The sequence below is a fragment of the Triticum aestivum genome, chromosome 2B (assembly GCF_018294505.1).
Source record: "Triticum aestivum cultivar Chinese Spring chromosome 2B, IWGSC CS RefSeq v2.1, whole genome shotgun sequence".
Lineage (NCBI taxonomy): Eukaryota > Viridiplantae > Streptophyta > Magnoliopsida > Poales > Poaceae > Triticum > Triticum aestivum.
In genome coordinates this window covers 139,411,196-139,438,607 of record NC_057798.1, presented here as the reverse complement: position 1 = coordinate 139,438,607, position 27,412 = coordinate 139,411,196, and the positions used below count along the sequence as shown (strand labels likewise).

Genomic DNA, 27,412 nt, shown 5'->3' with positions numbered 1-27,412 from the left:
GCGGTGCCATTTTGAAATTTCAAAGCGTGTAGCGCCCGTGTAAGGAGGCGTCTGGCGCGGTGGGGGGTCAGGGAGGCTGACATGCGGGGTCGACGCTCGCCAGGGCACATGGGTCGACTGGTCGAGTATGAATTTGCAGATTTTACTGAATTTTGACTCGAGGCAGCTCTTTCTTTTGCATAGATTTCATATGCCTATCATTTTTGTAAGTATCCTTCTTAAGGCCCCACTTAGAATAGGGGTAATTTTATACACCTGTATTTATTTTACAGGTGTAAGTTACAGGTCAACACTTAATATTAGCCTGAAACGAAAACGACCAGAGGAGGTCCGTATCTTATATCGGGCAGAAAACGATCGGAAACGCTAATCCAAACGGGCCCTAACATGTAATCTCTTGGTTCGTAAATATAAGATGTTTGGGTATTTCAATACAAATTACATACAAAAATAAATGGACAAACAAACTAAAACATGTTTATATACATCTGATTCAAAAAAAGGTAGTAAAATATCTTATATTTTTTAACGGGGGAGTAACTCTGTATAATGGTACTAGTGACTGGCGTTGGCACCCAAGCTCCATGAGTTCTTATTGGCGTGTAAAGGGTGTAAGATTGACATGTTGTAACAGCAGGTCTGAAGGGAGAGGATCGAAGGATTTCTAGGAATGTTGTTGTCATAGGAATAGGGACCTCCCCACCTTAACTACTATTTAGGACTGTATGGATTTTAAGCTACGAAATATTCGGTTTAAAGAACATGTTGATAAGGAATCATATTGAGGCGATTACCTCTCCTCATGATTTCTCGTGATCTTGTAATTTTAGCCTCGAGCTATGTTTTAAGTGCCTGTTTTTTTGCTGGTTTCTATATTAACCTGGAATAAACTATCCTCTATCTGGTTTATTCTAGAAGCTCAACCAAATTTTTTTTGTTAGAAGCCTACCAATTAAGACTTGACTAATAGACTTCTAAAAAAATATTTTTGGTTGGGCTTATAGAATAAGTTGGGTAGAAGGCAGCTTATTCTAAAAGCCCGAAAAAGCCAATAAAAGAATTGCCCCTAAGTAAAATATATACATGTGGGGATGGCGGTTGGTGACGCCCCCTAGCCTTCACATACCTCTGCCACTTCGAATTTCATGCGTAAGTCCACAACACATAGATCATAATCCAATTTTCCAAGATAGATTCTCATAATTTCATTTACATTCATGGGTGAATTTTTTTGTTTAACTTTTGAACATATCAGCTTCCTCTGTGTGTAGGTTCATAAACCATACCTGCATTGGCTCATTCCTTTCTAAAAATAGGTTTTCCATGTGGTACAGATGAATATAATGGTCATGCCATATGGCCGCTCTGTTCCCGTAGCCAATTCTTTTTATTAGTCCTAAGTGTAGTGCATATATTCCTCTCAAATAACTTGTCACACACGGGAATGATCATTCTTCTTTTCTCGCAAACATGAAGTCAGTATTATGAGGAGAAAAACTACCGTTGCCCTTTAATGAATTTGGGTTTGTCATTAACCTCATCCCTTGCTTTCCTAACATTGCTATGTTGAAAAGATGAGTATATCTAAAGCCATGCCTTAAGCCTTCTTCGGTTGTGCTATTTCTTCCCATTTCTTCCAATGCATATTTTGTTTATCACAATCTCCCCCACAACAGGATATTGCCGTTGTTGTGGTTAACCTCTTAGGCTAAAGCGGCTAGTTTTATAGTTCTGTCATTGCAACTTTTATCAAAACTTCTCGACATGTGGAACCATAAAAAATCGTCCATCAAGGTTGTTTACTCTTGTACATAGTTTCTCAAAAAATTACGTGGCACTTCTCCCCAGGGTTATTGGCATTCCTAGGTTTTTTTCTTCAAGTGACTATGTTCTAATTCCCAACGCTCGCTTCATTTCATCTTTGATCTCTTCATTGCTATTTAGACTTAAATATATAGACGATTTATCTTTGTTTACCAACTGTCATGATCCCTTGTTACACATTTCCAAGACACCCCGCAATATTTAGGCTCCTTTTCTTGACGCTTGTGCAAAAACCATACAATCATCAATAGATAACAAGTGGGATATCCCATGGAGCATCGATATCCACTCTAATTCCTTTACACAAAATTTCGACACCCCTACATTTCAGATTGGATAAAAGCATTCATCACATAGTGAAGAAGGTGAGGAGATGCCGAATCGGGTGGAATGGCTCTATCTCAAGAAAATTATACTAAAACTCATGTTCCACATGAATTAGGTTAGTTTTGTTATGTAGAACCCGATTTTTAGTATAATTAGACATTAGTCATGTCTAATTTATACCGCACTACCTTGAGTTTCCCCTTTGTTCCCTTACAATGTTGTGAATACATTCATAAGTAATAATCACTTAATTTCCCAATCTAAGCCCCCTCCCAAATTCCTCATTATATTGCTATGTTTTGCAAAGCCAGGGGGATGGGGGCGACAGTTCCCCCAGTCTTCACATAGCTTTGCCACACGAGTGTTCAACAACAACAATATGCCAGGAGAACAATGATGGCGTCCATCAAGATGACATCAACATCAATGGCAATCTACATGCAGTATGAAGGTTGGGAGTTGGGACTGCCATTCTAGGCCAACGCCGGGATGGCAACCATACTAGCTAGTGATACCACCTTTGGAGACCCCTCGACAGGTATCACCATTCTCAACTACCTTCCTTATGCAAATATGCTAGCATAGCGAGTTTAGAATTACAATCCCAAAAACTCAAAAAGGATGTAACTATAAGTGAAAAATGAGCTATTGAATTGTGTAGTTTACGAGAGAGAATGTTTTTATGTAAGAATGACCAAACGTGATCTTTAACTGTGGACACTGCTACACCCGTGCTATTTTAATCGCCATTCTATCCATTTTATTTGTGCATGCCAAGTTTGAATTTATTTGCTCATAAAATCTAGCAAACTAATAGTGCACTCCAACATAAAAGGAACAACTTTCTTATTTTTAAAATGTAGAATGTACTTTTGGGGGGTTACCAGGGGTTGAAAGTTATTATTACACCCTCCGTTCCTAAATAAGTCTTTTTAGAGATTTCAATTGGGACTACTTACGGATCAAAATAAGTGAATGTACACTCTAAAATATGTCTATATACATTTGTATGTAGTTTTCATTGAAATCTCTACAAGGACTTATATTTAGGAATGGAGGAAGTATTATCATGTAATACACTATAATTGTACATTGCATCACAATTTGTTTTGGGAAAAAGCCATCATCACAAAATAAACAGGGCATCTCACAATTGAATTTGAGTTCATGTCTAAATTAAGGAAACAATACCATTCATGCACTTCACATGAGACACATGAAAATAGGATTACAACTCCATCGCGCTATCTACGCAAAGAGTCAATGACAAGGTTCCCTTTAATCAAAGCATTCCAATGTAAGTTTAAGAGGATGATAATCATTAGGAAAAAATTATATGGTGTTCATAGTAGGATTGAATCCTATGGATTTCTTTTATTTCTCTAGGATTTTTCTACTACGTTTTGTTGTGAATTCTACCCCCACTCAAACCTCTTGAAAAATCATTTTTTTTCCTGTAATATGATCAAACATAAAAAATCATGTAGGGTTACATGACACCCCAATTATGTTTTTTTACTATTTCAACGGTCTAAGAATCATAAAAGTCAAGGAAATCCTAAAAACGACATTGTGCAATGATATCAAGCCCGAAATTAGAGCTTCGAGTCTTCGTGAAGAGTTACTTTGTTCTCAAATAATAAGACTAAGAGTACGTGACAATGAGTTCCTCTTTTTTTTGTAACCACCACTCTAAACCCTAGTGTCGCTCCGAAGATCTAATCCCTCTCTTCCACCCTCAGGCCTCAGCCACCGCTTCGGTGCTGTGGGGAGGATGTAGCGGTTTCCCGATTTTTATTCTTGTGCATGCAAGAATCCTTCTTATGTTTGATCTTGCTTTGATAATGGTGTTATCTTCAATAAGATCTTCTAGCTGCAATCCTCTATCTCGGTGGCGCTTGCTTCGGTCATCAAAGAGCATGAGAGTTTGTGTTCGCGCTGGCACATGCATAGGGTGCTCACTTGCAATTAACTACTCCCTCTGTCCCATAATGTAACACACACATTATGGAACGAAGCGAGTAGTCAATCATTTTTATCTCAATTTTTTTTTCCAAAAGGAATTCTAGAAACAAATCAACGTCTTACTGTACTTTGGGAGAGGGGTTCAAACGAGTCAAGTCGTCAGAGTCTCACAGATCTCACACATCCAGATGCCACAGGTCGAGCCCTTTCTGCCCACTCCACCCAGCAGCACAGCTCAGCAGAGGCCCGGTCCGAAACGGCAATAATCCCCTCCTCCGGCAGAACCACCCCCACCGGCTGCGCGACCCCGCGTCGCTCGCCGGCGTTGACTCCCACGCCACTGCCGACCCACCAGCCACCACCAAAGCCACCGCGAGCTCCTCCCCTCCGCCGCGCCCAAATGCCGCCTCACGCCGCCCCCATCGCCACCACCAGCTCCAGGCGCGCCGTCTACCTCCTCCTCGCGGCGCTCGCGGCGGCGCCCTTCCTCCTCCTCCTCTTCTTCAACGGCGGCGCCTCCCCGTCCGCGCTCTGCCGCTCCTCCCCCGTCCCCCGCCGCATCCCGTACCCATCTGTCCTCTGGTCCCGCGTGCCGCCCCTCCCGGGGCTCCCCTCCTCCCCGCTCCCCGACCTCCGCGCCTCCCACTGGATCGTCTTCTCCGCGTCGCCCCACCACCAGCGCCACCGCCCGCTGGCCGCCTTCCCCGGGTGGCAGCTCCTCGCCGTCGCGGACGAGGCGACCCCGCCCGGCTGGTCCCACCCGGGCGCCGCGCTGCTCACCCTCGCCGACCAGGCCCGCCTCGGCTTCCGCTCCGTCGAGTTCCTCCCCGCCCGCGGCCACGCCCGCAAGGCCGCCGCGTACCTCTTCGCCGTGCAGCGCGGCGCGCGCGTCGTCTACGACGCGGACGCCCGCAACGCCGTCGCGGGCAACAACCTCACCAGGCACTTCGACGTCGATCTGGACCAGCGTCAGGGGGGCGGCTCCGTTCTGCTGCAGTACAGCCACGCCGATCCCAACCGCACGGTGGTGAACCCGTACGTGCACTTCGGGCAGCCGTCGGTCTGGCCGCGGGGGCTGCCGCTGGAGAAGGCCGGGGAGGTGGGCACGGAGGAATTCTACACGATGGTGTACGGCGGTGGGCAGTTCATACAGCAGGGCCTGTGCAATGGTCTTCCAGATGTTGACGCCGTGTTCTACCTCACTCGGAAGTCACTGGAAATGGAGGCTTTCGATGTTCAGTTCGATGCAGACGCACCCAAGGTCGCATTGCCACAGGGCGTGATGGCGCCAGTCAACTCGCTCAATACAATGTTCCACGCACCGGCGTTCTGGGGTCTTGCATTGCCGGTCTCGGTGAGTCCGATGGCATCCGATGTTATCCGTGGATATTGGGCACAGAGGATACTATGGGAGATTGGGGGCCAACTGGTGGTCTACCCACCGACTGTGCATCGCACTGATAATGTGCATGCTCACCCATTCGATGATGAGAAGGATATCCATGTCAATGTAGGGAGGCTGATAAATTTCCTGATGGAGTGGCGGTCGACGAAACCGACACTCTTTGAGCGGATTCTTGATTTGAGCTATGCGATGACGGAGGAGGGTTTCTGGTGGGAGAAGGATTTGCATTTCATGGCTGCGTGGCTGCAAGATCTGGTCGCTGTCGGGTACAGGCAGCCAAGGTTGATGTCATTGGAGATCGACCGCCCGAGAGCGGCCATTGGTCATGGGGATAAGCAGGAGTTTGGCCCCAAGAAGCTGCCCTCTGTCCATCTTGGGGTGGAGGAGATTGGGGAAGTAAGCACTGAGATTGGCAATCTCATAAAATGGAGGAAGCACTTTGGTGATGTTGTGCTTATAGTGCATTGCACCGGACCTGTGGACCGGACTGCACTAGAGTGGAGGCTTCTTTATGGTCGGATATTCCGTGCAGTAGTTATTCTTTCAGAGCAAGGCAATTCAGATCTCGCTGTTGAATCCAGCAACTTTGCACATGCATACAAGTGAGTTCAATCAGCCTGATCTGTAACCTTGCAATTTTCTTCATGTTCCCATAAGTCCTACTGTTGCTTCATCCAGTGAGGCTTCATTTGCTTGATACCAAAATTGTAGAATTGATTACTGACAAGTTCCCATCACAGGTACTTGCCCAAGGTGTTTGATCGGTTTGCAGGCGCTGAAGGATTTGTATTCCTTCAGGATCATATGGTCCTAAATTATTGGAACTTATTGGATGCTGATAAATCCAAGCTCTGGATAACCAACAAGGTGCATACCCTTGTCCTGGTTTGTGAAATTTTTGAATTATAGAACATTCAAATTTTCTGATCTGTCAAAACTAACTTCTCTGGTTCTCACCAGGTGAAGGAATCATGGTCTGATGTCCCTCTACCGGGAAATAACAATGAATGGTTTATGAACCAAGGAAATATGGTAAAAAAGGCGGTTGACAGTTTTCCAGTTCATCATCAAGCCAATTACAGAAGAAGCATAGGCGAAGATAAGATAATTCATTGCAGCAGTGAGATATTCTACATACCTCGACGGTACACCAGTGACTTCTCCTACCTCGTTAAAGTTATCGGAAACCTAGACATCCATCACACCATTGGAGTCCCCATGTTGTTCCTTGCAATGGATGTACCGAGCAATTTTGAACCCAAAGCTTTGGGAAAACTTGCTTATCGGACAAACTTGCCATCAGATACCACTTTCTCGGCGATATATACTCCTGAAGCACATGCTGTGTACCCTATGAAGGTTGAGAATGAAATTGATTTTGTAAAACTAATCAGAGTCATGGCTTCAGGAGATCCTTTTCTTCTGGAGTTGGTCTGATCCAGGAGACTAGAGTCCACTAAAATTGTATAATTTGGGTTGGGAAGGGGAAACAAAACTACGATCGTTAAAGTTATTGTTTTGTTCCTCTTCATCCTCCCTTTCAGTTGTAAGTTCAATTTAACAAGAGACTTTTACCTTATCAGTAGTCTCACACGATCACATTAACACCATTGTTTCCTAGTATGAAACCTTTACCTATTGGACTGTTGCAGTTCAATGTAAAGATAACAATGAAGAATGCTAAACTTCAAATGTTATTTTGTTAAAACAGTTAAAAATGACACTCCATTCTCTGTTACTATATCCGTAGATGAACATGTGACAGCAAAGTATCAATATTCCCCAAAAAAGAACTACTCATGCTTCCTTTTTACATTCACAACGAACCACCCTCTTTGTTAATGGTCTGTATTGCATGTTACAACTTTTATAAATCACAAATTATACAAGTTTCAACTCAGCAAGGCAGAAGAATTTTTTCTTGGTCAAATGCTGGAACTGGTTGATCAGTGAAATGAGTTCACCGGTCAATTCCTTCGATCTTGTCTTCAACCTCCGAGTAGAGTTCCCTGAGCCTTTCCAAGTTATCCTCTGATGTCTCCCAGTAGCCTCTGCCATTTGCTTCTAGGAAGGTTTGAAGCAGCTTCCTGAATGAATTGGGATTAGTGTCCATCAGCCTCTTCCTCATCTCTTCATCTTCGATGAATGTGGTATTTGCTTCCTCGTAAACCCAGTTGTCCACCTGCCCGGATGTTGCACTCCATCCAACGGTATTTGTCAGCCGCTTCTCGATCTCTCTAACTCCCTCATAGCCACTCTTCATCATCCCCTCATACCACCTAGGGTTCAGTAGCTTTGTCCTTGCATCAAGACGCACCGTCTCCGACAATGTCCGCACCTGTGCATTTGCTGTGGTTGTGTCTGCTATGTACGATGAAGGTGCCCGCCCATCCTTCCGCAGCCCTTGCACCAGCTTCGTCGGGTCTGAGTCGAAGTAGTGGCTGACATCTGTCAGTGAGATCTCTGAGGAGTCCAGGTTTTGGAATGTGGCATCTGCTGTTGCTAGAGCAAGCTCAAATGTCTTGCGTTTCTCCAGCATGCCTACCCCTGGAGCATCACTGTCAAATGCAAAAGACTTGCGGCTCAGGTACATGTCCTGGAGCTGCTTCTCATCTGTCCATGATGCATTCTCCACTGCCAAGTTCACATTCGACGAGTAAGAGCCTGATGCATTTGAGAAGATCCTTGTTGCCGCCTCTCTTACCGAGACACCGAGCTCCTCTGCCTGCTCCTGGGCATGCTTGCGCACATAGTTCATCTCAATTGGCTCATCTAGTTCAGCAACCATCTTTACTGCCCGGTCCAGCAGATTCATCTGCATTGGTCAGATGTGTAACGTTAGTGCATGAGTTAAGTGATGAATAATTTAGTTATCTGCAAAATATACAAATCAAATGCAGAGGCGGCATTAATTCATACCTGGTTGATGAAAAGATCTCTGAACACACCGGAGCAGTTAACGACGACATCAATCCTAGGGCGTCCAAGCTCCTCAATGCTGACGGGCTCCACACGGTTGACACGGCCAAGCCCATCAGTAACCGGCTCCACACCAAGCATCCACATCACCTGGGCCAGTGACTCGCCGTAGGTCTTGATGTTGTCGGTGCCCCACAAGACAAGTGCAATTGTCTCAGGATACTTGCCACCATTGTCAGCCTTTTGCCGCTCCAGCAGACGTTCCACAACAATCTTGGCACTCTTCATGGCAGCTGCAGTCGGGATAGACTGCGGGTCGAGAGCATGGATGTTCTTCCCTGTTGGGAGAACCTTTGGGTTACGGATGGGATCACCACCAGGGCCAGGCTCAACATAGCTTCCCTCAAGGGCAGTCTTCAAGGCTCCCAGCTCATTGTCTGCCACAATCAGCTTCAGGCACTCTCCCAAGAATCCAAACAAGGTCCTCAGCTTATCTCTGTCCGCCCTGATGAACTTGGTTTGGGACAGGTACTCCACCCATGGCTCTGAGAGACTAAAGCCAAGGATGGAACTGAGTTTGTTTGTAACATTAACAACTTGCCCTTTGCTGTTTGTGGTCTTCTCAACAAAGGCACCTACGGCACCTCGTGAAGCTTCAGTGATCTGCTTCAGGAGTTCAACATCAGCCAGTATGCCCTTGTCGCTGCCCCTGTAGACATCTTCAATGGTCCTGCCCACCGTCGCAGCAAGAATGCCAGGCAGCGAGAATATGTTCTCCTCTGGGCGGTCAAGGGCAGCTATGTTCACCAATGTGGCCACAGCTTCGACGGCAGTTGGTGGCTCACCTATCACATGCAGACCACATGGCAGTAGCCGTGACTCTATCTCCATGAGCTTGCCATACACCTTCCCGACGACGAGGTCACGCTCATTGGCTGGGAGCTCCTCGCCTTCATCGGGCAAGTCAACATCCTTGTCCAGGTTACACTGTTTTGCAGTGCTGATGATTGAGCTCACAATCTGGTTGCCACGGCCGGTGTCCTTGAGAGACTGGTAAGAGGCGATGAGCTCTGACAGCTGCTTCAGCCCTTTGTACAGACCAGCATTCTCAGCTGGTGGTGTCAGGTAGCTTATAGTGTTTGCATAGCTTCGACGCTTGGCCACTGTTGCCTCTGAAGGGTTGTTTGCTGCATAGTAGTAGATGTTGGGGATGTTACCAATCAGACTATCAGGGAAGCATGCATCACTCATTCCAACTTGTTTCCCGGGCATGAACTCGAGGGACCCGTGTGTGCCGAAGTGCAGAACAGCATCTGCCTTGAAGATCTTCTCAACAAAAGTGTAGTATGCTGCAAACCCATGGTGAGGGCTGGCAGACTTTGAGAACAGAAGCCGCATTGGGTCACCTTCATAGCCAAAAGTGGGCTGCACTCCGATGAAGATGTTGCCATACTGCTTCCCATAGACAAGGAGGTTCTCACCATCAGAGTTGAGATGCCCAGGTGGTTTGCCCCAGTTCTCCTCCAGCATGTTAGCGTAGGGGGTGAGTGCTTGGTACTCCCGCACATTCATGCGGTAAACAACATTGAGGTTGGGGCTGTTGAACTGGGCCTCCTTATCATGAATAACCTCCTCAATGAGTTCTTCAGGTGTCTCTGGAAGACCCTCGACATTGTAGCCATCCTTCTTGAGATCCTTGAGGACAGAATAGATGGAACTGAAGACATTCAGGTATGCTGCAGTTCCCACATTGCCCTTGTCTGGTGGGAAGCTGAACACGGTGATGGCTAGCTTCTTGTCCATCTACAATAAACAAGTAAAAAGGTAATTACTTTATGGTTTTGTGTGCATACAAGAACCGAGAAACATGTATAATATTTTCACCCATGAGGAGTTTGAGTACCCGAAAAAATTAATTATGAGGAATTTGACATGGAAGTGGAAAGTAAATCACATAACTGAAGTTTAAGATTCTGCAGTGAAGTGTTAAATTTTGTCCACAAAGGATCTTTTGTTTCAATTTTAAGGAGTAAGTAGAAGTTCAGTGAGTTAGCATTTGTTAGCTTAACCTTGTGATGTGCTGTTACTTTTCACTGAACTTCGATGCGATGATAGATAGGCATTACCAGGATGCATTGGACTTTTCATATATATTTAACATCTCGTTCTCATAGCAGATTAGCAGGCTTACGGCGTTGATATGTACAACAAACTGTTCAGTGGGTGAATGGTGCAAGATAAAAGCGTTAATTGATCAACTGAGCGAGTAATTTCAGTTTTTGCATGACATGGTTGATTAGTTTGTCTGTTCCCCGGACCCTGCGTAAGCGGGAGCTACATGCACCGGGCTGCCCCCTTTTCTATGGTTGAAGGTTTGATGCACAAATTGAATAATCAGTTCCAGTTTTCAGTTTGCAATGAACTAGCTGAGCTAATATGTCGATAAGTTCATCTATTTATACCTTATTAAGAAGAGATGGACGCCAGAACTACTTATAGGCTAGCTTTTGCTCTTTAGCTTAAACAGTGCAATTTGGATACTAGCAAATATACATCAACCAGGTGGATCGATGTGAGCTGCATACCTTAGTTTTCCTCTTGAGTTCTGCCCATCTGATTGCTCTGGTGCAGAGCTGCTCCACCCTCTTGTGCAATGCATGCGACTTCCCTGCATCAAACACAAGAAAGACCATTCCCAGTTCAGCTCAAAGTACACTGATGCAAGTGACAAATCAGACCAAGAGGCCAAGGGGGTGGAGGGGTGGCTTGCCTGATCTTGGGTCCCGGCCGGCGAACACGATGGGCTCCATGCCGCCGTCGAGCTCCGGGAGCGCGACCTGCAGCGCCACCTGGATGGGGTGAAGGCCCAAGGTGCTGTTGAGCCACTCCTCCGTGGTCTGGAACACGAGCGGCAGCGCGACGATGTACGGCACGTCGAGCTTCATCAGCGAGGCGATGGCCTTGGGGTGGTCCTGCCTGGCCGGCCCGCCGACGAGCGCGAACCCGGTGAGCGACACCACGGCGTTCACGAACGGCTTCTTGGTGATGGGGTCGACCAGGTACCGCTCGATGGGGCCCGAGAAGTCGAGCCCGCCGGCGAAGATGGGGATGACCTTGGCGCCCCTGGCCTCGAGCTCCATGATCACGGCGACGTAGTGGCCGTCGTCGCCGGTGACAATGTGGCTCCTCTGCAGGACGAGGCCGATGATGGGGGCCTCGGGGTTCTTGAGCCTGTCGTTGGCGTCGCGGCGGGTGCCGTACCAGTTGAGGTACTCCTTGACGTCGTCGTACATGGTGGGCGCGAGCGGGTGCCAGATGCCGGTGTCGAGGAAGAGCACGGGGTCGCTGTACTTGATGTCGGCGCCCTTGAGCGCGGGCACGTAGGAGACGGCGATCATCTTGAGGAAGTTCTGGAGGTTGTCCGGCGAGCCGCCGAGCCAGAACTGGAGGCTGAGGATGTAGAGGCGCGCGTCCTGCGCCTTGTCGGAGGGTAGGTACTTGAGCACCTTGGGCAGCGTGCGCACCAGCTTGAGCATGCTGTCGGCGAAGCCGCTCGAGTCCTTCTTGTTGCGCTTGAAGAGCTGGAAGAAGGGGCTCTTGGACTGGCCCAGCTGCGCCATGCTGAATGAGCCGAGCTTGTTGAGCCGCATCACCTCCGGCATGGACGGGAACACCAGCACGGCGTCCATCCGGTCCCGGTGCTGCGCCACGGCGTCCCGCACCTTGAGCGCCAGCTCCTCCACGAAGATGAGCGAGCCGATGAAGACGTTGGCGGCCGCCACGTCGTCGCAGAAGGCGGCGTACGTGTCCGCGTCACGCAGCTCCTCGACGAGGTAGCCCACCACCTCGAACTCGGCGGCGCGGCGCGGGTCGGCGTTGAGCTGCATCACCGCCGCCGTGACGGAGGACTGGTACTGCGCCTCCAGGACGACGTAGACCACCTTGACCCGCGGCAGGCCGCGCTCCGCCGGCACCACGCGGCGCACGTCCGGGTTGGTCTGCGTGAACAGCCCGTTCCCGGCCACGGCGCAGCGTATCGTCGCCGCCGCCGCCGCGCGCCGCCCCCGCCGGCCGCCGAGCAGGAACGAGTGCAGCGGCGCCCGCGCGCGCGCCTTCTTCTGCGCCCCGGTGGCCGTGGCGAACGGCGCGGACACCAGCGACGACATCTTTATCCCCACCCGGATAAAATAATACAGGCTCTCACACCCCCCAAGCCAATAAAAAACTACCACTGGCACCTAGTATTTTTTAACAACGACAATGGAGCGGCAATCCAACTACACCTCGTCTCTTCGCTGAGGGTGGTGGCTCTCGATCCTTGCTCTGTTCTTGGATTCTGTTGTCGTGTCCCTCTGAAGCAGGGGAAGGGGAGGCGAGGAGCGAGCTGGAGAGTGTGCCAGCTCGGGAATGTATAGGTTTCTTGCCAAAGGGGAGGATGCCAAGTACGGTGGCGGGCAAGCGGCTACGGGGTGCTCCGGGGCATCCGGTGGCGGGAGGCGGCACACGTTGGCGGGTGACGGGGCGGTGGGGCACGGGGGTGAGAAAAGCGGATCGCGATCGGGGCTGCGCGCGCTGCGATTGGCCGCGGCGGATTTCCGGGGCGCGCCCCGCCGGGGGATGCCGATGAGGCGGGTGGATAGCCCGCGGTCGCTGTTCGCGGCCTGCGCGTGGCACATACCCCGGCCGCAAAGGGCACCCCCCAGCGCAAACCCTCCCGTGGGTCGTCGCGTTGGCGGATTCCGTTTCTCCTTCCTTTGTTTTTCCACATCTTGGGCCGTGCATTTTCGTTTGATGCTTCCAGGTTTGGTGATGCCCGTCCCCGTGCGTGTGTGATGTTTGTGGGGCCTTTGCTTTATGGTTCGTGGAAGGGGTTCGTTTGGTGGTTTGCTGGCTGGGCTTTGGGGGCTGTGCCTGCCGGGCGATGGTCCGTCCGTGAGACATGGGACAAAGGTTGCGATCTCTGGCTTTCTGCCGCGGGAATGGGATGGTTGCCCTGCAGCTGCAGCTGCATGGTAGCCAGGGGTTTCAGTTTTGGCGGGTCTCGTGTTATGAATCTTAGTCGACGTCAGCTACGCATGACCGCAGGTTGTGCCTTTTCTTCGATTTTTTTGGCGACATTCTCGGGTCTCTGCCAAGAATTTGATGCTGCATTGCGGTTTAGGGTGGTAGATGAAACGTGCCAAGTGTCCGGAGCCTCGGCTCTATTCGGTAGGTTGTGTCTCTAGGTGAAGGTATAAGAGCAACTCTAGCAGACCCCGCATCCTGCCCCGGCTTGCAAAATAACCACCAAAGTGCAGGTCAGGGCGGAAAAACCTGCCCGACCAGACCCCACATCCCGCCCCGGTCCGCAAATATTTTTGCGGGGCGTGGCAAAACTTCTCCCCCGACCTCTAGTCTCACGGGCTGGGAGGCCGACCCGAGCGCAACCCCCCTCCGTAGCGAGATTTTGTGGGAGGGACATTTCCGCGCGCCCTTTCCCGCTCACCCACCCTCCGCCACCATTGCCCCCGCCGCCGCACACTCCGGTGCATCCTCCGTGGCTGTCCCTCGCCACCATGGACGACTCCCAGCTGCCCCCCGTCACCGTCGAGGTCGCGCATGTCCCTTCCCCTCGGGCGGATCTCGTCGCCGGCCATGTTGGCCCCGCCGTCGCTCAAGCTAGCGCCGCGCCTGCCCGCAAGCGGCAGAGCAACGTGGTCATGCAGGACGAGAATCCGGCAGCCCCCGCCGCCAAGGCTCACGAGAACAAGCGCCGGAGGTGAGCACGCCGTCAGTGTGCACGCGCCGCTGAAAACAAATCCATGTCTTTGTTGCTTGCCGAAGAGAACAAGATTATGTCAATGAACCGCGATGACATGGACGACCTCACCAAAACATGGCATGATATGGCAAGGAGAGAAATCTTGAAGAGGAGGATGGTTGTGACGCCCCCGATTCTATCATACACTAATCATACACGCAAATGTGTATGATCAAGATCAGGGACTCACAGGAAGATATCACAACACAATTCTAAACACAAAAGAAAGACATACAAGCTTCATATTACAAGCCAGGGGCCTCGAGGGCTCGAATACAAAAGATCGATACACAAACGAGTCAGCGGAAGCAACAATATCTGAGTACAGACATAAGTTAAACAAGGATGCCTTAAGAAGGCTAGCACAAAAGCAGCGCGATCGAAGAGGCAAGGCCTCCTGCCTGGGACCTCCTAACTACTCCTGGTCTTTGGCGGTCTCCACGTAGTAGCATCCATCGGCGGTGGCATCTGGCTCCAAGGATCCACCATCTGGGTGCATCAACCGGAAAGAAGAAAGAAGAGGGAAAAGGGGAAGCAAAGCAACCGTGAGTACTCATCCAAAGTACTCGCAAGCATCAGATCTATACTAAGTATGCATTGGTATCAAAAGGAAGGTTTGTATCTGTGGACTGAACTGCAGAATGCCAGAATAGAGGGGGAAGGCCTAGCCTATCGAAGACTAGCATCTTCAAGCAGCTCCGAGCATCTTGCAGCATGTAGAAGAGTAAAGAATAGTAGTTTAATAGTTAACAAGCATGTTGTAACATCAACGCCCAGAGATCCTTCCTCGACTAGGATCTCGACTCCCTGCGAGAAAGCAATCCCGGAGCCACATATCCATCACATATCTCAAGTATCCATTTCTAGTGTTATATAAGATCAGGATATAAGTCTGAACGTCCATTATCGCGGACACGGTATTCGAATATATATCTTCCCTGCAGGGGTGCACCATGTTACCCAACACGCTTGATCACTCTGGCCGGACACACCTTTCTGGGGTCAATGCCCGGCCTCGGAAGATCAACACGTCGCAGCCCTACCTAGGCTCATTAGAGAGGTCCCCGCCGGTCTACCTCCTAAGCACTTCGGGGTCTGGGCCCATCGCCCGCAGCACTCCGGGTCGTTGTGCGACGAGCGGGGACGAGCACCACCTCATACTGGATGGCACTGGCCCGACAGGCCCACGATGCTGAACTGGACGTCTGACAAAGCTTCGGCTGATACTGCAACGTCAAGGCCCATATCTATTCTCGCATGGTGGTTAGTGCGTAAAAGCCAGAGGCCAACTCAGAACAAATACCCAAACCTGTTAGTGCATTGGGGGCTCGCGGAGACGAGCAGAGACTCACGATAATGTGACCCCGTCGCCCTGTCTCGTGGACTTACGGCAAGGGCCCAGACTGCCCGGTCGTGCCACGTGGAAAACTTGTGAGTGCTCAACGGGCCCGCCCGACTTTCACATCAACTCGTGGGTACCCCTCAGGACCGACCCGACTTCAACAATGGTCTCAAGTAAAGTCAAGGTAACCGTGTGTCCAAACATCAAGGGGGAAACCCGAGGAATCACCCACGGTGGATTCCACTCAATGTAATCATCAAGGTGAACGTAAGAGGAACCACCCTCGAGGTTCACACTTGAGGTGTTGAACGACAGAGCCGTATCGGGAATGGTGAAAGAGGAAATCACCCTCGATGACCACGACCGAATAGCTACACTACAGAATTATCATCAGGAGTGCGTTATGAGGGATCACCCTCGGCACTCGATAGTAGCTCTGCAGAGTCGATCAACAAAAGGGGCGTGATGTGATGTGAGGTGACGGGCTCTGGTCGTCGATCACGCTAATCGAGTCGTCGATGATGAAGTAGGGGCAACAAGGACAAGTACTGGGGGTCACTGATGGATCACTAACCAACCTATACTAAGCAGTTTAGGATAAATAGGTAAGGTACAATGAGCAGGTTACAAAAGCAAGCTATGCATTAGAATAGGAGCAAACAATAACAATAGCAAAAACTAATGCAAGCATGAGAGAATGGAATGGGCGATATCGGGATGATCAAAGGGGGGGCTTGCCTGGTTGCTCAGGCGAGAAGGAGGGGTCGTCATCGACGTAGTCGATCACAGCGGCATCAACAGCCGTCACGGGGTCTACCGAAGAGAAGAGGGGGGAGAAAACAGTAAATACATAGCAAGCAAGAGCATAACAGGACAAAGGCAGAGCTAGGCGTGTTCTAACGTGGTGCTACACACTACCGGCGAAGGGGGATAACATCCGGGAATGCTTTCTCGAAGTGTGGCATTTTCGGACAGACTAACCGGAGGGGAAAAGTTCAATATTCGCTATGCTAGGAGCATGTGACAGATGAACTAAGATCGTATTTGGATTCGTCTCGTCGTTCTGAGCAACTTTCATGTAGAAAACTTTTTCATCCGAGTTACGTATTAATTACTATGAATTTCTAAAGTTTAAATAATATTCTGAAATTACTTTTAATTCGAAAATAAAGACTAAATTGCTATGTGGTACACAGAAGTGTACCCAGCTATTTGCACCAGGGGCTGCAGGTGGGGTCTAGTTGACTGCCAAGTCAGCAGTCAATTGAGACCGTTGACTAGTCAAAGGGCCCTCGGGACCCGCATGTCATTGATTGGGTTATCCCAGTCAGCAGTTTGACTGGTCAAAAGGGGCCAGCGGGACCCATGTGTCATAGGAACATGTTATAAACAGAGTTTTATTAGCTTATTTAACTAGATGGGGTCCACCAGTCAGTGTCTATTGGCTAAAATATCTAGGCAATTAGATTAATTAACCTAACTAATTAACATGGGGGGTCCAATGGTCAGTGGGGGTTAGTAATAAAGGGGGATTAGCTCCCACTAATTAACAGGGGCCCGACCTAGTTAGCAGCGGCCTCAGCACGCACAGCGTACAGGGACGCCAGCAGCCAGGGCGAGCAGCAGCTCATAACAATTGCAGCTACACCGAAGTAGCAGCAGCGCGCATCACTAGCCAGGGGCGGCGAGGGCAAGGCCATGGCCATCCGCGGCCGGCCGGAGCAGGGGGCGCGGCCTCCGGCATGGACGCGCGTGCACGCGGCCTTGTCCTGGAGCCATGGGGGTGGGGGCTGCGGTCACGGTCGGGGACGAGCGGGACAGACGGCTTGGGAGGGCGGCCTACGACGAAGAAATCAGAGGGGAGGTAGGGGGTAGCAGCGAAGGGGCTCACAGCGGAGTGATGACCCACAAGTATAGGGGATCTATCATAGTCCTTTCGATAAGTAAGAGTGTCGAACCCAACAAGGAGCAGAAGGAAATGATAAGCGGTTTTCAGCAAGGTATTCTCTGCAAGTACTGAAATAAGTGGTAACAGATAGTTTTGTGATAAGATAAATTGTAACGAGCAACAAGTAACAAAAGTAAATAATAAAGTGCAGCAAGGTGGCCCAATCCTTTCTGTAGCAAAGGACAAGCCTGGACAAACTCTTATAATAGGAAAAGCGCTCCCTAGGACACATGGGAATATCGTCAAGCTAGTTTTCATCACGCTCATATGATTCGCGTTCGGTACTTTGATAATTTGATATGTGGGTGGACCGGTGCTTGGGTGATGTTCTTACTTGAACAAGCATCCCACTTATGATTAACCTCTATTGCAAGCATCCACAGCTACAACAAAAGTATTAAGGTAAATCTAACTGTTGGGGATATAACTATTTGTGTAAGCCGCCCAGGAGGGGCCAGGTTACGCAAAGAAGACTCAAGCCCAAGACCAAGCATGAAGACGGCGGTTCAATAAGGGGCTTAAGCCCACAGGCGACTTAAGGCCCGTTGTAGTAAACCGCCGTAATGGCATGACTTGTATCATAAGGTAGATTTAACTAGTCACCGAGCCGGACACTGTTATAAGCCGGCCGGGACTCTGTAGGGCACAGGGCGTCAACCCATGTATATAAGGGGACGACTTGCTTGTGGCTTAGGGCAAGAAACAACTCATCGAGAACCGGGCATAGCGTATCTCGCTCCCTGGTCATCGAAACATCAATACCAACCCAACTAGACGTAGGCCTTACCTTCCCCGTAAGGGGCCGAACTAGTATAAACCCTCTCATGTCCTTTGTCCCGATTAACCCCTTCAAGCTTCCTAGTTGCGATGGCTCCACAACTAAGTCCTTTCACGAGGACATCTGACGTGACAATTCCACGACAGTTGGCGCCCACCGTGGGGCCAGCGCACGGTGGATTTGAGTTCTTGAAGGGCAACTTCGAAGGGCTCAAGGGATACATAGTGGGCCGGATGACCAAGAGCCGTCGCGGCAAGATCTACATCGACGATGAAGGTTGGGGCCCCGACGCCGGCTCAATTGAGTACGGGTACCGGGTCCCCTTCGGAGGGATCCACGTCTTCATCGGCCGGATTGGTGAGCCAGGGCCTGAGCCGGACAACTGCACCGACCTCGTCGAGACGGCTCAGCGTGCGAAACCCGCCCGAGCTCAACACGGCATGAAGCGTGTCATTGTGGGCTGCGTCCACGGAGAAGAGCTTTCTGAAGGACCTGAAGATGGTGGTGAGGTGGCCGTCCACTATGACGGTGATTCGTCCGCCGGTTCAACAGATTCTCTTTATCAAGTTCAAGATGGTGTGCTCGGGGGCTGTTCCGATGGCTTCAGTATTCCAGACCCCTGTGAGTCGCCGAATTGGGCAGGAGTCTTCATGGTTGGGACTCAACCCGGTCAAAACTCTACAGCCACTACTGCAATTACGTCTGGGATAGGAGCGGCCGGGGCAGGAGGCCCTGTGCGCTCGCCGGCTCAAGTGCTGATAGACCTCATGGACAAGCTTATGACCCTATTAACCGCCACGGTTATCCCTGCGAACAAAGATGAGCATGACGCGGAGGTGGCACGGGTACGTGAGGAAATAGCTCAGGCCAAGGAGGCCTTGGCAGCTGAGGATACTAGACTACCTACGGAGCGGGCGGCTTTCGACGCCCGGGCACAGTGGTTGCAGTCAGAGGCTTACCAGCTCACGATGAGCTTAAACGCGTCCAATGAGGTAATGAGGAGGAGACACCAGAAGACCCAATCCCGGTTACCTCCGAATTACGACCCTCAGGTTCTTTTTGCTACACCCGGAGCCGGCCCAAGTAACCCACCAGATGCCAATCAGTTTATGACATCCGAAGCAGGAGGACTGGCTTAGCGTCGAGAGATGCCACCTCCTCATGTGAGCATGGAACCACCGCGTTGTTGGAAATATGCCCTAGAGGCAATAATAAAAGCATTATTATTATATTTCCTTGTTCATGATAATTGTCTTTATTCATGCTATAATTGTGTTATCCGGAAATCGTAATACATGTGTGAATAACAGACACCGACATGTCCCTAGTGAGCCTCTAGTTGACTAGCTCGTTGATCAACAGATAGTCATGGTTTCCTAACTATGGACATTGGATGTCATTGATAACGAGATCACATCATTGGGAGAATGATGTGATGGACAAGACCCAATCCTAAACATAGCACAAGATCGTATAGTTCGTTTGCTAGAGTTTTCCAATGTCAAGTATCTATTCCTTAGACCATGAGATCGTGTAACTCCTGGATACCGTAGGAGTGCTTTGGGTATGCCAAACGTCACAACGTAACTGGGTGACTATAAAGGTAGACTACGGGTATCTCCGAAAGTGTCTGTTGGGTGACATGGATCAAGACTGGGATTTGTCACTCCGTATGACGGAGAGGTATCACTGGGCCCACTCGGTAATGCATCATCATAATGAGCTCAGAGTGACCAAGTATCTGGTCACGGGATCATGCATTACGGTACGAGTAAAGTGACTTGCCGGTAACGAGATTGAACGAGGTATTGGGATACCGACGATCGAATCTCGGGCAAGTAACATATCGATAGACAAAGGGAATAGCGTACGGGATTGATTAAATCCTCGACATTGTGGTTCATCCGATGAGATCATCGTGGAGCATGTGGGAGCCAACATGGGTATCCAGATCCCGCTGTTGGTTATTGACCGGAGAGTCGTCTCGGTCATGTCTGCTTGTCTCCCGAACCCGTAGGGTCTACACACTTAAGGTTCGGTGACGCTAGGGTTATGAAGATATGTATATGCAGAAACCCGAATGTTGTTCGGAGTCCCGGATGAGATCCCGGACGTCACGAGGAGTTCCGGAATGGTCCGGAGGTAAAGAATTATATATAGGAAGTGCTATTTCGGGCATCGGGACAAGTTTCGGGGTTATCGGTATTGTACCGGGACCACCGGAAGGGTCTCGGGGGTCCACCGGGTGGGGCCACCTGTCCCGGGGGGCCACATGGGCTGTAGGGAGTGCGCCTTGGCCTAGATGGGCCAAGGGCACCAGCCCCTATAGGCCCATGCGCCTAGGGTTTCCACCATGGAAGAGTCCATGTGGTGGAAGGCACCCCTAGGTGCCTTGGGGGGGAGGGAAACCTCCCCTTGGCCGCCGCCCCCCTAGTAGATCTCATCTACTAGGGCCGGCGCCCCCCCCCTTGGCACCCCTATATATAGTGGGGGGGGGAGAGGAGGGATTTCACACCAGCCCCTGGCGCCTCCACCTCCCCCCGTTACGTCTCTCCCTCGTAGTCTCGGCGAAGCCCTGCTGCTGTGACGCCCTGCATCCACCACCACGCCGTCGTGCTGCTGGATCTTCATCAACCTCTCCTTCCCCCTTGCTGGATCAAGAAGGAGGAGACGTCTCCCGTCCCGTACGTGTGTTGAACGCGGAGGTGCCGTCCGTTCGGCGCTGGTCATCGGTGATTTGGATCACGTCGAGTACGACTACATCATCACCGTTCTTTTGAACGCTTCCGTGCGCGATCTACAAAGGTATGTAGATGCATCTAATCACTCGTTGCTAGATGAACTCCTAGATGATCTTGGTGAAACGAGTAGGAAAATTTTTGTTTTCTGCAACGTTCCCCAACAGTGGCATCATGAGCTAGGTCTATGCGTAGTTCTTCTTGCGCGAGTAGAACACAATTTGTTGTGGGCGTAGATTTGTCAACTTTCTTGCCGTTACTAGTCCTTTCTTGCTTCAGCGGTATTGTGGGATGAAGCGGCCCGGACCAACCTTACACGTACGCTTACGTGAGACCGGTTCCACCGACTAACATGCACTAGTTGCATAAGGTGGCTGGCGGGTGTCTGTCTCTCCTACTTTAGTTGGAGCGGAATCGATGAACAGGGTCCTTATGAAGGGTAAATAGAAGTTGACAAATCACGTTGTGGCTTTAACGTAGGTAAGAAAACGTTCTTGCTAGAACCCTAATTCAGCCACGTAAAACTTGCAACAACAATTAGAGGACGTCTAACTTGTTTTTGCAGCAAGTTGATGAGGACATGACTACCTTGGATATGACCAAAAATATTGCATATATGCATATTTGTCAGGTGATTTCTAGTGCAAACTATTCAATAATCTATTTATGTTATCCAGAACAAAAATACTTCACACACTTTTGTGTTTTGTCTAATTGCAGGTGTATGGGACATTTGTACAATCCACATATGAAGATAAGGAAGAAAGAGATGTTTATTTGCTGTCCAAAAAGTTCTCTCACGTCACTTTTGGCCCAAGAGAAGATAGAGTCCAAGTCTCTCACGTTCTGGATTCAGATTCGGACTGCACAGACATACCTGACTCAAAACAGACACAAGTGGTTTGTGATATGATATGGCCAGGCCCATGTAATTTCGAAATACATAAGTATAGGCTATTTTTAGAGTCCGTATGTGTGGGGAAACAAGAGATAGGGTTGATTTCGGACCCCTCCACCAAGGGCCACGAAATTCCCCCCTATCACAAGTGGTTTGTGATATGATATGGCCAAAGTTGTGATGAATGATGAATGATATATATGTGATGTATGAGATGTTCATGCTATTGTAATAGGAATCACGACTTGCATGTCGATGAGTATGACAACCGGCAGGAGCCATAGGAGTTGTCTTTATTCTTTTATATGACCTGCGTGTCATCAAGAAACACCATGTAAATTACTTTACTTTATTGCTAAACGCGTTAGCCATAGTAGTAGAAGTAATAGTTGGCGAGCAACTTCATGGAGACACGATGATGGAGATCATGATGATGGAGATCATGGTGTCAAGCCGGTGACAAGATGATCATGGAGCCCCAAGATGGAGATCAAAGGAGCTATGTGATATTGGCCATATCATGTCACGTTTATTATTTGATTGCATGTGATGTTTATCATGTTTTGCATCTTGTTTACTTAGAACGATGGTAGTAAATAAGGTGATCCCTCATACTACAAGAAGTGTTCCCCCTAACTGTGCACTGTTGCGACAGTTCGCTGTTTCAAAACACCACGTGATGATCGGGTGTTTTATTCAGACGTTCACATACAACGGGTGTAAGACAGATTTACACATGCAAACACTTAGGTTGACTTGACGAGCCTATCATGTACAGACATGGCCTCGGAACACGGAAGACCGAAAGGTCGAGCATGAGTCGTATAGGAGATACGATCAACATGAAGATGTTCACCGATGTTGACTAGTCCGTCTCACGTGATGATCGGACACGGTCTAGTTTAACTCGGATCATGTAATACTTAGATGACTAGAGGGATGTCTAATCTAAGTGGGAGTTCATTAATAATTTGATTAGTTGAACTTAATTATCATGAACTTAGTCTAAATATTTTACAATATGTCTTGTAGATTAAATGGCCAACGTAGTCCTCAACTTCAACGCGTTCCTAGAGAAAACCAAGCTGAAAGATGATGGCAGCAACTATACGGACTGGGTCCGGAACCTGAGGATCATCCTCATAGCTGCCAAGAAAGATTATGTCCTACAAGCACCGCTTGGTGACGCACCCGTTCTCCCTGCAGAACAAGATGTTATGAACGCTTGGCAGGCATGTTTCGATGACTACTCCCTCGTTCAGTGCGGCATGCTTTACAGCCTAGAGCCGGGGCTCCAAAAGCGTTTTGAGAGACATGGAGCATATGAGATGTTCGAAGAGCTGAAAATGGTTTTCCAAGCTCATGCCCGGGTCGAGAGATATGAAGTCTCCGACAAATTCTTCAGCTGTAAGATGGAGGAAAACAGTTCTGTCAGTGAGCACATACTCACTATGTCTGGGTTGCATAACCGCTTGACTCAGCTGGGAGTTAATCTCCCGGATGATGCGGTCATTGACAGAATCCTCCAGTCGCTTCCACCAAGCTACAAGAGCTTTGTGATGAACTTCAATATGCAGGGGATGGAAAAGACCATTCCTGAAGTATTTGCTATGCTGAAATCAGCAGAGGTAGAAGTCAGGAAGGAACATCAAGTGTTGATGGTCAATAAAACCACTAAGTTCAAGAAAGGCAAGGGTAAAAAGAACTTCAAGAAGGACGGCAAGGAGGTTGCCGCGCCCGGCAAGCAAGCTGCCGGGAAGAAGCCAAAGAATGGACCCAAGCCCGAGACTGAGTGCTTTTATTGCAAGGGAAGCAGTCACTGGAAGCGGAACTGCCCTAAGTACTTAGCGGATAAGAAGGCCGGCAAAACAAAAGGTATATGTGATATACATGTAATTGATGTGTACCTTACTAGTGCCCGTAGTAGCTCCTGGGTATTTGATACCGGTGCAGTTGCTCACATTTGTAACTCAAAGCAGGGGCTGCGGAATAAGCGGAAACTGGCAAAGGACGAGGTGACGATGCGCGTCGGGAATGGTTCAAAGGTCAATGTGATCGCCGTCGGCACGCTACCTCTGCATCTCCCTTCGAGATTAGTTTTAAACCTTAATAATTGTTATTTAGTGCCAGCTTTGAGCATGAACATTGTATCAGGATCTCGTTTAATTCGAGATGGCTACTCTTTTAAATCTGAGAATAATGGTTGTTCCATTTTATGAGAGATATGTTTTATGGTCATGCTCCTATGGTGAATGGTTTATTCTTTATGAATCTCGAACGTGATGCTACACATGTTCATAATGTGAGTGCCAAAAGAAGTAAGGTTGATAATGATAGTCCCACATACCTGTGGCACTGCCGCCTTGGTCACATAGGTGTCAAACGCATGAAGAAGCTCCATGCTGATGGACTTTTAGAGTCTCTTGATTATGAATCATTTGACACATGCGATGCCTTATGGGTAAAATGACCAAGACTCCGTTCTCAGGAACAATGGAGCGAGCAACCGACTTATTGGAAATCATACATACTGATGTGTGCGGTCCAATGAGTGTTGAGGCTCGCGGTGGCTATCGTTATGTTCTCACCCTCACTGATGATTTAAGTAGGTATGGGTATATCTACTTAATAAAACACAAGTCTGAAACCTTTGAAAAGTTCAAGGAATTTCAGAGTGAGGTTGAAAATCAACGTGACAGGAAAATCAAGTTTCTACGATCAGATCGTGGAGGAGAATACTTGAGTCACGAGTTTGGGGCACACTTAAGAAAATGTGGAATAGTTTCACAACTCACGCCGCCTGGAACACCTCAGCGTAATGGTGTGTCCGAATGTCGTAATCGCACTCTGTTAGATATGGTGCGATCTATGATGTCTCTTACCGATTTACCGCTTTCTTTTTGGGGCTATGCTTTAGAGACTGCCGCATTCACTTTAAATAGGGCTCCGTCGAAATCTGTTGAGACGACACCGTATGAATTGTGGTTTGGGAAGAAACCTAAGCTGTCGTTTCTAAAAGTTTGGGGATGCGATGCTTATGTCAAGAAACTTCAACCTGAAAAGCTCGAACCCAAGTCGGAAAAATGCGTCTTCATAGGATACCCAAAAGAAACTATTGGGTACACCTTCTACCTCAGATCCGAAGGCAAGATCTTTGTTGCCAAGAATGAGTCCTTTCTGGAGAAAGAGTTTCTCTCGAAAGAAGTAAGTGGGAGGAAAGTAGAGCTTGATGAAGTATTACCTCTTGAACCGAAAAATGGCGCAACTCAAGAAAATGTTCCTGAGGTGCCTGCACCGACTAGAGAGGAAGTTAATGATCAAGATACTTCTGATCAAGCCCCTACTGAAATTCGAAGGTCCACAAGGACACGTTCTGCACCAGAGTGGTACGGCAACCCTGTCATGGAAATCATGCTGTTAGACAACGGTGAACCTTCGAACTATGAAGAAGCGATGGCGGGCCCGGATTCCGACAAATGGCTGGAAGCCATGAAATCCGAGATAGGATCCATGTATGAAAACAAAGTATGGACTTTGACTGACTTGCCCGTTGAGCGGCGAGCCATAGAAAATAAATGGATCTTTAAGAAGAAGACAGACGCGGATGGTAATGTGACCATCTATAAAGCTCGGCTTGTCGCTAAGGGTTATCGACAAGTTCAAGGGGTTGACTACGATGAGACTTTCTCGCCGGTAGCGAAGCTGAAGTCCGTCCGAATCATGTTAGCAATTGCCGCATTCTATGATTACGAAATATGGCAAATGGACGTCAAAACGGCATTCCTTAATGGTTTCCTTAAGGAAGAATTGTATATGATACAGCCAGAAGGTTTTGTCGATCCTAAGAATGCTGACAAAGTGTGCAAGCTCCAACACTCGATTTATGGGCTGGTGCAAGCATCTCGGAGTTGGAACATTCGCTTTGATGAGATGATCAAAGCGTTTGGGTTTACACAGACTTATGGAGAAGCCTGCGTTTACAAGAAAGTGAGTGGGAGCTCTGTAGCATTTCTCATATTATATGTAGATGACATACTTTTGATGGGAAATGATATAGAACTCTTGGACAGCATCAAGGCCTACTTGAATAAAAGTTTTTCAATGAAGGACCTTGGAGAAGCTGCTTATATATTAGGCATCAAAATCTATAGAAATAGATCGAGACGCCTCATAGGTCTTTCGCAAAGCACATACCTTGATAAGATATTGAAGAAGTTCAATATGGATCAATCCAATAAGGGGTTCTTGCCTGTGTTACAAGGTATGAAATTGAGCTCCGCTCAATGTCCGACCACGGCAGAAGATATAGAAGAGATGAGCGTCATCCCCTATGCCTCAGCCATAGGTTCTATTATGTATGCCATGCTGTGTACCAGACCTGATGTTAACCTTGCCGTCAGTTTGGTTGGAAGGTACCAAAGTAATCCCGGCAAGGAACACTGGACAGCGGTCAAGAATATCCTGAAGTACCTGAAAAGGACTAAGGAAATGTTTCTCGTTTATGGAGGTGACGAAGAGCTCGTCGTAAAGGGTTACGTCGACGCTAGCTTCGACACAGATCTGGATGACTCTAAGTCACAAACCGGATACGTGTATATTTTGAATGGTGGGGCAGTAAGCTGGTGCAGTTGCAAGCAAAGCGTCGTGGCGGGATCTACATGTGAAGCGGAGTACATGGCAGCCTCGGAGGCAGCACATGAAGTAATATGGGTGAAGGAGTTCATCACCGACCTAGGAGTCATACCCAATGCGTCGGGGCCGATCAAGCTCTTATGTGACAACACTGGAGCTATTGCACTTGCCAAGGAGCCCAGGTTTCACAAGAAGACAAGGCACATCAAGCGTCGCTTCAACTCCATTCGTGAAAATGTTCAAGATGGAGACATAGAGATTTGTAAAGTACATACGGACCTGAATATAGCAGATCCGTTGACTAAACCTCTCCCTAGAGCAAAACATGATCAACACCAGAATTCTATGGGTGTTCGATTCATCACAATGTAACTAGATTATTGACTCTAGTGCAAGTGGGAGACTGTTGGAAATATGCCCTAGAGGCAATAATAAAAGCATTATTATTATATTTCCTTGTTCATGATAATTGTCTTTATTCATGCTATAATTGTGTTATCCGGAAATCGTAATACATGTGTGAATAACAGACACCGACATGTCCCTAGTGAGCCTCTAGTTGACTAGCTCGTTGATCAACAGATAGTCATGGTTTCCTGACTATGGACACTGGATGTCATTGATAACGAGATCACATCATTGGGAGAATGATGTGATGGACAAGACCCAATCCTAAACATAGCACAAGATCGTATAGTTCGTTTGCTAGAGTTTTCCAATGTCAAGTATCTATTCCTTAGACCATGAGATCGTGTAACTCCCGGATACCGTAGGAGTGCTTTGGGTATGCCAAACGTCACAACGTAACTGGGTGACTATAAAGGTAGACTACGGGT

The 27,412-nt window shown here is 48.7% G+C and overlaps 2 protein-coding genes across 2 annotated transcripts; one reads left to right on the top strand and one right to left on the bottom strand.

Moving 5' to 3' along the window:
* The first annotated feature begins 4,298 nt into the window (after positions 1–4,298).
* LOC123043912 (probable glycosyltransferase STELLO1) lies at positions 4,299–7,100 on the top strand. Its single transcript, XM_044466504.1, has 3 exons — positions 4,299–6,123; positions 6,262–6,388; positions 6,482–7,100. Exons 1-3 carry the CDS (start codon positions 4,517–4,519, stop codon positions 6,956–6,958), a joined length of 2,211 nt encoding a protein of 736 aa, XP_044322439.1. The 5' UTR covers positions 4,299–4,516; the 3' UTR covers positions 6,959–7,100.
* Positions 7,101–7,280: 180 nt separating this feature from the next.
* Positions 7,281–12,862, bottom strand: LOC123043911 (magnesium-chelatase subunit ChlH, chloroplastic). The gene is made up of 4 exons (XM_044466503.1): positions 11,211–12,862; positions 11,026–11,108; positions 8,441–10,243; positions 7,281–8,336 (listed from the first exon to the last, which is right to left on the bottom strand). The coding sequence occupies exons 1-4, from the start codon at positions 12,604–12,606 to the stop codon at positions 7,482–7,484; spliced, it is 4,137 nt and encodes a 1,378-aa protein (XP_044322438.1). The 5' UTR covers positions 12,607–12,862; the 3' UTR covers positions 7,281–7,481.
* Positions 12,863–27,412: the final 14,550 nt, after the last annotated feature.